This window comes from Genypterus blacodes, unplaced genomic scaffold (genome assembly GCF_046128005.1).
Source record: "Genypterus blacodes isolate CSIRO-AG114 ecotype Tasmania unplaced genomic scaffold, CSIRO-AGI_Gbla_v1 ptg000267l_1, whole genome shotgun sequence".
NCBI lineage: Eukaryota > Metazoa > Chordata > Actinopteri > Ophidiiformes > Ophidiidae > Genypterus > Genypterus blacodes.
In genome coordinates this window covers 22,237-33,210 of record NW_027467059.1, presented here as the reverse complement: position 1 = coordinate 33,210, position 10,974 = coordinate 22,237, and the positions used below count along the sequence as shown (strand labels likewise).

General features: G+C 48.4%; 2 protein-coding genes across 3 annotated transcripts; one reads left to right on the top strand and one right to left on the bottom strand.

Annotated features, from left to right (window-relative positions):
• Positions 1–18: 18 nt before the first annotated feature.
• On the bottom strand, positions 19–3,378 carry lgsn (lengsin, lens protein with glutamine synthetase domain). The gene is made up of 3 exons (XM_076171729.1): positions 2,778–3,378; positions 2,098–2,264; positions 19–1,212 (listed from the first exon to the last, which is right to left on the bottom strand). The coding sequence occupies exons 1-3, from the start codon at positions 3,190–3,192 to the stop codon at positions 19–21; spliced, it is 1,776 nt and encodes a 591-aa protein (XP_076027844.1). The 5' UTR covers positions 3,193–3,378.
• A 5,347-nt stretch (positions 3,379–8,725) lies between these two features.
• ptp4a1 (protein tyrosine phosphatase 4A1) lies at positions 8,726–10,288 on the top strand. Of its 2 annotated transcripts, none has more exons than XM_076171725.1 (5): positions 8,726–8,856; positions 9,019–9,111; positions 9,499–9,629; positions 9,728–9,802; positions 9,897–10,288. In XM_076171725.1, the coding sequence occupies exons 1-5, from the start codon at positions 8,752–8,754 to the stop codon at positions 10,021–10,023; spliced, it is 531 nt and encodes a 176-aa protein (XP_076027840.1). In that variant the 5' UTR covers positions 8,726–8,751; the 3' UTR covers positions 10,024–10,288. The 2 variants fall into 2 exon arrangements, with proteins under 2 accessions (XP_076027840.1, XP_076027839.1); XM_076171724.1 differs by having other exon boundaries at positions 9,893–10,288.
• Positions 10,289–10,974: the final 686 nt, after the last annotated feature.

Below are 10,974 nucleotides of genomic sequence, written 5' to 3'. Positions count from 1 at the left end.
ACAACATCTGGGAGCTTTCTATATGAAATATTCCAGGCACTTATTTCTTTCATCATCCAATTCTTGGGTCTCAATCTCAAACTTCTTCATCTCGATGAAATACTGCACAAAGGGCTCTCCCAGCACACTGCGCATGACTCGATCCTCACCCAGAGCTTCCAGAGCTTCATCCAGCTTGACGGGTATGACAAACTCTCTCTGCTGGCCCGGCGCTTTGCTCAGACTGCTCTCCACGCTCAGGTTCTGTCTGATTCCATCCAGACCTGCTGCCACGGTGGCGGCCAGCACCACGTAAGGGTTGGCCATGGCCGATCCCAGCTTGTTGTCGACGTGCATCTCCCTCCCACCGTGGCACTTGATGTTGAAAGAGCTGCTGTTGTCATTACAACCGCAGGTGGCGTACAACATCTGCTTGGGATCTTTGACCGTCTTGGCAATGTGCCTCCGGCAGCCCGGGGTGGGCAACATCAGGCAGCTGAGGGCAGCAGAGTGAGTGAGGAGCCCGGCCAGCCATTTCCTCCCGATCTCAGACAGCTCGTCTGCGTTCACCCCGCTGTGGAACAGGCTGTGTCGGCCATTTGCGTCCCACAGGCTGTGAGAGAGCACTCCGGCGTTATACAGGCCGTCGTCGGTGAAAAAGCTGGCGACGTAGCTGTGTTTACGAGCCATCTCTTTGATACCTGTGCGGAGGGTGAATGCGCTATCAGCAGCTGCGATTCCAAACTCCGGTCTCAGGTTGATCTCCATTTGGCCGGGGCCGCTGGCAGAGGCGATGCTGTCTATGTCTGCGCCCATGCTGTACATGCTGTCCACCAGCTGCTGCAGGAACGGCAGGTCATGGTTGCTAAGCAGGGTAGTAGCAGGGAACAAGAGCGTCTTTGGTCCGATGCGGTCAGGCGCTCCCAAGATGCAGCATTCGTAGGTGAAGGAGGAACGCAGAGAGAATCCCAGGCTTTGGAGCTGGCCGAGGAGCTGCTTGGCGATGAGACGAGGTGATGTTCGGAGGGGGCTTCCGGTCACGGTGCAGGGGTCACAGATGACCCGGGCTGTCTGTTCGGCCCAGGGTAGAACCCTGAAGGTTGAGAGGTCAGGGATCAGAAGAACATCACTGCTGAAATTGACGGTGTTGGCGTGATCCACCTCATTACAGTTGGGGCTCAGGGTAAGCTCCAGATAGCTTCTGGGCATCGGTACCCCATATACGGCCTTCTCCTGTGGGAAGAACACAGACACCTTTAACACATGAGAGCCATCAACTAACAACCACAACAATGACACACAAAGACACCATCTACACTACATCACAGATCAACCTCTCTAATGATCACAGGAGGCTGGGCTGCAAATCAGGTGGGGAGCAAAGGACAGGTGAAAGGGTGAGAGAGAGAGAGAGAGAGAGAGAGAGAGAGAGAGAGAGAGGGGGAGAGAGAGAGAGAGAGAGAGAGAGAGAGAGGGGGAGAGAGAGAGAGAGGGGGGAAGACAGAGAGAGACAGAGAGGGGGGGAGAGAGAGAGAGAGAGAGGGGGAGAAACAGAGAGAGACAGAGGGGGAGAGAGAGAGAGAGAGAGAAAGTTTGGGGAGAGAGACAAAGAGTAAGGGGGGAGAGAGAGAGAATGAGTGAGAAAGTTAGGGGGAGAGAGAGAAAGAAAGTTAGGGGGAGAATGAGAGAGAAAGAGTTAAGGGGAGAGAGAGAGAGAGAGAGCGAAAGAGAGAGAGAGAAAGAGTTAGGGGGGAGAGAGAGAGAGAGCGAAAGAGAGAGAGAGAAAGTAAGTTAGGGGGAGAGAGAGAGAGAGAGTTAGGGGAGAGAGAGTTAGAGGGGGGAGAGAGAGAGACAAAGAGTTAGGGGGGAGAGAGAGAGAGAGAGAGCGAGAGAGAGAGAGAGAGAGAAAGTAAGTTAGGGGGGAGAGAGAGAGAGAGAGAGAGAGAGAGAGAGAGAGAGAGAGAGAGAGAGAGAGAGAGAGTTAGGGGAGAGAGAGTTAGAGGGGGGAGAGAGAGAGACAAAGAGTTAGGCAGGGAGAGAGTTAGGGAGAGAGAGAGAGAGAGAGAGAGAGAGAGAGAGAGAGATGGAGACAGAGAGAGAGAGAGAGAGAGTATTTACTTGGAAGAAGCGGACAGGGACTGTCTTAGACCTGGACACCCCATGGAGGTCGGTGGCCTCGAAGCGAACAAAGTTGATGTTCTCTCTGGCGATCTGCTGCTTGATCTGCTCCATCATTGAAATGAACTTCTGCCTTCCAGAGATGTCAACCCTCTCTTTTCCGTAATCTGTGGGGAAATATGTGGTTAAGTTTCAAAAACCCCATGTTAAGGAAATCATTCATGTTTTGGGCACAAAAGTGTGCAGATCTTATTTTAGCCATTTCAGTAATCTAAGGTTATGTTCTCCAACGGCACCGTATTATACAGTCTAATAACACACATACAATATTATAACATGATCATTTCACATTCACATGAGGAACCACGTGTGTGCACTATTTACACGTAAATACATTTACAAATCATTTACAATATTGGAGTCAGGACGAGAAAGAATATGAACACTGAACTGGACTGAACACGTAAAGTAAGTAAGTACAAAAAGATCAATAATCTGCGTCCCATAAATCCCATCTGATGTAGCTCTCCAGGCGTGGGATGAGCAGGGAGGGGTGGAGATGAGCTGGGGTGGAGCACTAATCCAAGAGTACAAACTAGCTTCAATCCCAAAAAGGTCTCCTTTCATGCACTTTCTTTGGAATGGAACTCCTCAGGGATGAAGGTTCTCTAATCACTGACCTGTGTGAGAAGCTCCAGTCTGCCTCCAGGTGCTGCTGCTTTCATATGTTTGTGAGCAAACTCCAGGTTGCCTATTTGTGGTTGCATCAGACTTGAATAAACTGGATGAATCCATGTTGGGAGCCATTTGAATAGATGTGTTCTCTCTCCACCCTCCCCCGCTTCTGGAATCATCACACTGAGGTTTGAAGGTGCTGAAAGCCCCGCGTGCTTTAGCTTTGCCCTGCTGTCCGTTGGGTTTGTATCCACTACCACCACTGCTGTGCAGGTGTGTATACGGACTCGCTGGCCTCCCATCATCTCTGCCATGGATGTTCAGGAGAGGACTGTGCCTCAGCACTGTCCTCAGCTCCTCCATGGTCTGTCTGGGGGCACCCATCTCACTGCAGGACGTCCTGGTGACAGCTGCCTTCATGCTGGGGTTGTCCACTTGCTCAGGAACCCTGGAGGCCCTGCGAGAAAGAGGGCAGATGGAGATCACGGTGGAGGTGTTTGGAGGTATAGGGGTGCTGGTGTGAGAGTGGACAATGGACGGAGATCCTCTGTCCCAGTCCACCGGAGCCTCATTCCTTCCCGTCACCCTCACTCCCTTTCTGCTTCCCAGGCTGATCCCTGTGCCGTCCATCTGGTCTTTGATTCTATCCTGGCCCTCCTGTAAAACATGTAAAAATGGTAAGAGACAGAAAAATGTATTTAAAAGGAGACCACAGACTGTTTGTCAGTAAAAGCCACCAGCAGAAGGAGTGACTTCTAAACACCCACCAACAGATGCAGGTGCACAAGACAGGTAATAAAACCTGACAATACATTTCTACCCAAAAATCTCAACAATAGAAGAGGCGGAAAGTTTTACCTTCAGATTGAAATCTTGAGAGTCAATCATTTCTTTTTCTGTTCATTCATGAATGGATTTAAAACCCCTCGTGTGAAAGTAGAGCTGCTCTGACATTAATCAGGTTGCAAAAAACAATGGAAACAGATTAGAAAATTCTTTGTCCCTCACACCTGTGGGTGTCCTGCTGGAAACTGGCAGCCACCAGTCGCAGGTCGGCACAGAGCAGCCGGAGCTTTGAGCTCATTGGCTACAGGCGAAAACAATTCAGATTTCTTTTTGTCTGGACACAAAGTGAAACGCAGAGCTCAGCAGCTCCGTTCGTGCCTCCAGAAGTATGTGGGAACAACTTTCTGTGGACGCGAGTTTGGCCGCTGCTATTGCTGATCGACGCATTAAACAAAGTGTCTTTTCTGGAAATCTGTTGTTTCAATTGTGGACATTACTTACAGCAGTGTAGATCCATTTGCAACCATTTCAGTTCTTCCTACTTGGTTTCTTGAACACAAACGTGAGCTGGGCTCAAACAGGAGAACAGAGCTCCATGGAGACGATGTTCAGTCTCCATCTCCAAACTCAAATTAGACATAAACATGACACAAACCTTCCATTTGACCTTAAAGACAAGACAGGTTTTGGTGACCTACACTTTCTGTGATAGTAGCTCCTCCCCAACATTATCATCGTCATTAGCGTTGCCGTGGGAACGCTCTTAGCTTCATCCCCGGCCCTACAGTCCCCATCACTATGCTGCAGATCAGAAGAGTCAAGGGGATGTAACCATGGCAACTCCAGCTCAGACTGAATTTGACAAATTGGGATTTGGGATTCACCTTGCATGCCCGCCCGCCCGCCCGCCCGCTCCGCCTGCTCTGTCTGCTCCTCTGTGTTGTGTATAAATACTCGCCGGACACAGAATCTCTGCTGTTGATTCTGTGCAGCAAGGAAGAGCACAGCGGCACTCATGAACACGGGACACGTCTCAATGTCTCTGCTCAGCATCTCAGATCAGACTCAGCTCACATGAGGAGTTACTCATATCATTCAGTCAGTGATAAAAACATAGACACCCTTATAAAAGGCATTCTGCTTTTTGAACACCCAATAATACAATAATGCAAGCAAAACAAGACCCAAAACAAGAAGAAAAACAATATAAAACTAGTGTGAGTGAAAAGGCTGAAGCTTTCTACACTCCCACTTATCTAAGCAGGATGTTATTTTCATACTCTTGATCATTTTTGTACATTAACTTAAACAATATCCAAAAAGAAATCCTGCATAAAGCGTATACATTCAGTGTGCTGAACAAAACACAAATAGCATAAATCGTGTCATAAATCATTTTTGTATATTTCATATCCTATTTTCTTTTTCACAAATATACTTTAAATTGAGAAATGTTTTTGCAACCCTCCTTATTAAACTCCTCCCACATTTTCACCCCATATGCTGATATGCACTATGGTTATATATTGATGTTTTAAATGTCCTTGTCGTCTGTGATTATTAATATTATCATTTGGAGGACTAATAAACAGTTTGTTTTGCTTTAAGCGTGACCATTACGTCTTTCTATTGTAATTTAATTAAGAATGTGCTTTTTTGGGATGTAGACTTGCTTGATGCCAAACACACCATGTGTCTCCTACCTGTCTCTCTCCTCGGGACCGCGTGCGGTGAAGAGGAGTTAGCGGCTAACAACGTTAGCATCATCGACAAAGCCGCCCTCGACACGCACGAGCAAAGAGACCCGCCAACACCGCCCCCACACTGCGCATGCGCCGGCTCGCTCCATTATCACCAACAGGTAAGCAGCATCAAGCAGAAGAAGAAGAAGGAGAAACACTTTTATTGATCCCCGAGGGGAAATTCTTTTCCTCACTCAGTTGTATGCTTTGCACTGTTGTTGTACACAGACAGAAACACACACACACATGTAAACACCCCCATCCAAACAAGGTCCGTATATAGCAATTCTGTGGAATTTTGTCTGCTGCAGCTTCCTCTTTCTTCTTCCTCCTCCTCTTCGTCTTATAGTACTAAAAAATGCCTGTTATTTATTTCTCTCTTAATATTAATATATTTTTTTCTTTTAATATCTCTATCGCACCAAACATCAGAGCAAACTCCTTGCAAGTGAAAACCTACTTGGCAACAAAAACGATATTGATTCTGATTTTACTTCTTCTTCGTCGTCGTCGTCGTCTTCTTCTCGATGCTTATTGGCGGTTGGCAAATAACTTATTGGGGCATTACCGCCATTCTTTGTTTTCTGAGCGTATGAATCACTTTTCTTCTTCATCATACTTCACACTGAACCATAAGGTGTTCACATCACCTACCTGTACCATGTTTCTCTATTCGGAATAAATCATGTCTTAAAGCTTTAACGTGAAGGATTTGGAACAATTTGATTAAAACATTAATTCCATGAAAACACTGCAAAATAAGCAACTATAATCGAAACCCTGCTACATTAATACTACAAGTTACAGTCATGATTATGAACTCCCTGCATGTTAAATGGAGAGAAAGCTGATTGGCCATAATGGACCATGTGATCTTTATTATGTCATTATGTGTGGACAAGACTTTCATTCCGGATCGTTCTGGTCTCTTCTGCCCGAGTAGAAGTTAAAGGTGCATTGAGGCCTCAGCCGCCACATGCAGGCTGGCGTCTGAGACCAGGACCCCCTAAAACTCAGGGTGGGGTTCACACACTGACATGAAGATAGGTCGGTGCAGGAAACCCCGGAAGTTCCTCCGCTGTCCCTTCAAAATAAACACTGAAATTAATTGCATTTAGTAGATTTGGTTTATCCCAGCACTTTGAGAAATTCCGATTTCAGGTTCATGCAGTTTACATTTCACACATCTGAAAATACACACAAACACACACACACATGTACTCCGCAGGGCAGCTAGCCCGTTGGGGTTCGGTGCATTGCTCAAGGGCACCTGGGGAGTGCCCTGGAGACAGACTGGCAACTCTCTTCGGCTGCCAGTCCACGGTTCTTGGTCCACAGGGGAAACTACACGGCCCCCCTCCGGTTCCCAAGCCAAGTCCCCTGTGGACCGAGCCACCGCCGCCCCATCATGTGGTTGTGACGGTTCTGTGTCATAAATAAATGAATACAGCACGACCCTGCAAGATGTGTTTTATTTTGAAGGTCCGCGGAGGAAGCGTTGCCTGTACTTAGGTTGAGCTTCACACTGGCTTGCAGCAGTCCAGGAGACTTCGCCTCCGCTCGGAGAAACGGACCCGAGTGAATGGTGGAGGACCATTTCATATTTTCACCTTTTTTTTCTGGGGACCGGCTGTATGATTAAGCTACAATCTTCAATGAGTAAGCATATCCCAGTAAGTAACATGCGCCATTTTGTTTGTTTCTTCCTTCGTGTCCTCCATCTCTTCTGCCAGCTGGCCTCCTGTGAAATCACGGCCTGCTCGGCGCAAGACCGGCCGAACTTCCCCCCGGTGCTGTGGCCATTAACACCCAACTTACACTGAATTGTAACGTTAAGTGTGTGTGTGTGTTCGGGGCTTGGTGATTTGAAGCGCACAGAGGCTCGTCAGGCGCCGGGTTGTTCCTTCCTTCCTTCCTTCCTTCCTCCCTCCCTGCCCTGCCCGGGTTTATGACGGATTAAAAACGGCGGAGTTTCATCTTGAAATGTCGCAGAAACGCGTAGAGGCATTTTCCCTTCCCTTTCGCGGTGAATTACGCAGGTGTTTGCCGGGTTTGATACCGAGAGAGCGACGGGCAGTTGCTCGGTTGCTTTCCCAGGCCTCCGTGTGTGATGGCGGCCGCTCCGTCCTCTCACACAAAGGACACTTTTCTGTCTCACCTCCTCCCGTCACTCACGTTAGACTCGTTAAATCACGTCTCTTCTCATCCTAACAACCCCGCCGGCCGTGTGTCGGTCCGCCTTTTAGGCGTTTTTGGCGTCTCTCTAGCCAAAGTCTCTCTACTTCTACATCGTCAAATCCCATCACGCACCGTTTCACAAGTAATCTAAAATTTGTCTCGGTAATAATTAGTTTGGGGGTTCGGTGCCTTGCTCAAGGGCACCTCGGCAGTGTTCCGGCGGCAAACTGACAACTCTCCAGCTGCCAGTCCACGCGTCTTTTTCTTGGTCCACACGGGGACTCGAACCGGCGACCCTATGGACTGAGCTAGTGCCGCATACATCCGTGAGTTTGGACGCATGACATCACGTTGTTGGTGCCATGACATCATTTCATTAGATCGATGACACCACTGTTGATTGCTTTAGTCTGAGCCACACAGTTCTTTGACTGAAGTGTAGTTTTGTAATCAAACCTTTTTAAAGGGAAGGTGTGTGGTTCTGGTCGTGTCAAACAAAGTGACACATCTATGCTGGAGAGGAGGCGAGACGGGACGCCGGCGTCTCATCTGACAGCTTCTTCCAACTGTGTGAAGGTAACGGAATAGTTCAGGCTCTTCTTCTCGCCCGTCGGTTCGGATCTCGCTCAAGGTTCCCGGCTCTCTGAAGCTGCTCGGCCGCACGCTCTGACTGAAGGAGGAGTATCCTGGTCTTTGTCTGGTCTCTTCCATGTCTGCATGTCTTTAATGTTTTGTCCTTGTCCTCCCTCTGTGTCCTGCAGCAGTTCTGTGGTGTTCTGGGTCACACATTTATGGAGTTTCTGAAGGGCAGTGGAGACTACTGCCAGGCTCAGCACGCCGCCTATGCAGACGAGTGAACAGCCCAACTCGCCATTGATCCAACGCACTTGAGCCGCAGGAGGTGACCCCCGGAAAATTGGCAGGACCAGGGCGCCTCCCGGAACCAGCGACATCTGGGCCTGGATGGGGTAACTCCACCCGCTTCACACTGCCCTCGTCGGCTTCCGCCTGGCCAGAATCACGGTGGAACCAGGGTTTCCTTCTTTTCTTTTGTTTTAGTCCTGAAGGAGAGGGTCCTTAGTCTGGCTTTTCTAACCCCTTTACCTGCCGCAGCCTCACCTCTCAGCCTTGCCGGCGTCGTAGGAAGACCGGAGGAGCTCAGTTTCTCGTCGGACGCTTTCCTTCCACATTCCCTCCACGCTCACCCGAGTGTTTCCATCCGTGTTTTACTCTGCGGAGGACCTTTGGATTGAGTTGTTTGTCTGCGGTCAGGATGGCTCGTATGAACAGGCCGGCCCCTGTGGAGATCACGTACAAGAACATGAGGTTCCTCATTACCCACAATCCCACCAACGCCACCCTGAATAAGTTCATCGAGGTGAGTCGTGTTTTTAAACTCTGCAACTCTTAAACACAGGAAACAGGAGAGTAGGAATCATTCGCTGAGTTTCCATCAAACTATTTTAATTTGAATTCAGACCTATGTCCACTAAATGGAGCCTGTCCCATATGTTTCATTTCTGTCGTCTAACCCTTGCAGGAGCTGAAGAAGTACGGCGTGACCACGGTCGTGAGAGTTTGCGAGGCGACGTATGACGCCGCCCTGGTGGTGAAGGAGGGGATCCAGGTTCTGGTGAGTTCTGGCCTCTGGTGGACGTCGTCTCACCTCAGCACAACGAAGGAGGCGGAGCCCAGTGCGGCTCCTGACGCAAGGCCCCGCCTCCTCCCTATCCAAAAAGATAAATACATATTAGTTTATTAATCATCAAACCAATGCTAACTGATATTGTTGTTTAATCTGTGAGTTTAATTGTTAACTGGATCACATGATGAAGCTGTAAATGACAAATGGCTGCCACCAAGTCTTCACCTCACTCTGAAGCCCCGGCGTTTCTCCTGATGATGATCTGAGCGTTTGGTTTGTCAAGCTGCACGTACATTTAGATTCTCCACCGGCGCCTCGCTCTCCTTTTTGTCTGCGTTTCCGAGTAAACGGTCCTCCTCCCTCTCTCCTGTCCAGGACTGGCCGTTTGACGACGGAGCTCCTCCCTCTAACCAGATAGTGGACGACTGGTTGAACCTGCTGAAGCTGAAGTTCAGGGAGGAGCCGGGCTGCTGCGTGGCCGTGCACTGCGTGGCCGGGCTGGGCAGGTGAGGCTCCGCCCCTCCCCCCTCCACCCCCCCACAGATGGAGATCAAAGTCTTCCTAGATTGTCTGCTTCTGTCCTAACGTCCGTCCCTCTGTGCAGAGCTCCCGTCCTGGTCGCTCTGGCCCTGATCGAATGTGGGATGAAGTATGAAGACGCGGTCCAGTTCATCCGACAGTAAGTTCACCTGGAATTCTCTACTAGTGTTTAGTGCTCTAAACCTGGAAGTCCTCTGAAGGAATGATCTCTGTGTGTGTGTGTGTGTAGGAAGCGTCGTGGAGCTTTCAACAGTAAGCAGCTCTTCTACCTGGAGAAATATCGTCCAAAGATGCGCCTGCGCTTCAAAGATTCCAACAGCCATCGCAATAACTGCTGCATCCAGTAGAGCCAAAACCTGAGCCACACACACACACACACACACACACACACACACACACACACACACACACACACACACACACACACACACACACACACACACACACACACACACACACACACACACACACACACACACACACACCAGTCCAGCTGAACCACGGCGTCTAGTCATCGTGTCTAACTATCATTCTTTGGGCTTAAAAACGTTTCCTTCTCCACTTCCAAATTCAAGTGTCAAAACAAAGAGTTGTGTGAACCAGAATTTGTTTTTTCTCTCCATTTTTAGACCCAAAAATCGGAAAGTGCAGCGCTGCCAGTGAGTCGTGTATCATCCTCAGCATCCAAACACTCCCATTGGTCCTTTTTTTTTGCAAACGCAGCCCAAAGATTCTGATTGGCCGGTGCGTTTCCTTTGAGAATGTGCTTAGAGTTCCTTTTTTAATTTGACGTTAGCGATGATCTGCCCTGTTCCATGGTATGATGCCTTCCCTCTAATCACATCCATAAATGCCTTACAATCTAGGTGGAACAAAGGCAATCCAGGCAGGTGTCGCCCCCTGCTGGCATGTGGAAAAGGTGTTTTTTGTTTTGTTTTTCTACTTGGAACAAAAAAAAGGTTGCCTTGGCCTCGTGCAGGACGTCTTACACACTTAATGCCCTTTCAGTGACTATTTTTAATATTAAAACAGCTTAATTGTTGCAATATTTGTCAATTGAAAGTCTAGGAATCTTTCTTTCCTCTCAGATCTTCTGTTTACTAATTAACTGCCATGTCCAAAGTGTGATTTTTTTTTTTTTTTTTTTTTTTTTTCTGCTTCAAACTGGACTTCCAACGTCTGCGATATTTCGTACGCCTTTTTATTTGAGGTCTGTAACTTATGACTTGGATACTTGATGATTTTATGTATTTGAAAATGTGTACTATTATTGTTAGGTTGGCTATTTATACTATCGATGGATGTGTGATT

What these genes read in the sequence shown, in the direction of transcription:
- lgsn (XM_076171729.1), bottom strand. Translation starts at nt 3,192, where the DNA reads ATGAAGGCAGCTGTCACCAGGACGTCCTGCAGTGAGATGGGTGCCCCC. An exon ending in GACTGGAGCTTCTCACACAG is followed by an intron (nt 2,265 to 2,777) that starts GTCAGTGATTAG and finishes ATTTCCCCACAG; the next exon opens with ATTACGGAAAAGAGAGGGTT. An exon ending in TCCCTGTCCGCTTCTTCCAA is followed by an intron (nt 1,213 to 2,097) that starts GTAAATACTCTC and finishes TTCTTCCCACAG; the next exon opens with GAGAAGGCCGTATATGGGGT.
- ptp4a1 (XM_076171725.1), top strand. Translation starts at nt 8,752, where the DNA reads ATGGCTCGTATGAACAGGCCGGCCCCTGTGGAGATCACGTACAAGAAC. An exon ending in CCCTGAATAAGTTCATCGAG is followed by an intron (nt 8,857 to 9,018) that starts GTGAGTCGTGTT and finishes TAACCCTTGCAG; the next exon opens with GAGCTGAAGAAGTACGGCGT. An exon ending in GCGGTCCAGTTCATCCGACA is followed by an intron (nt 9,803 to 9,896) that starts GTAAGTTCACCT and finishes GTGTGTAGGAAG; the next exon opens with CGTCGTGGAGCTTTCAACAG.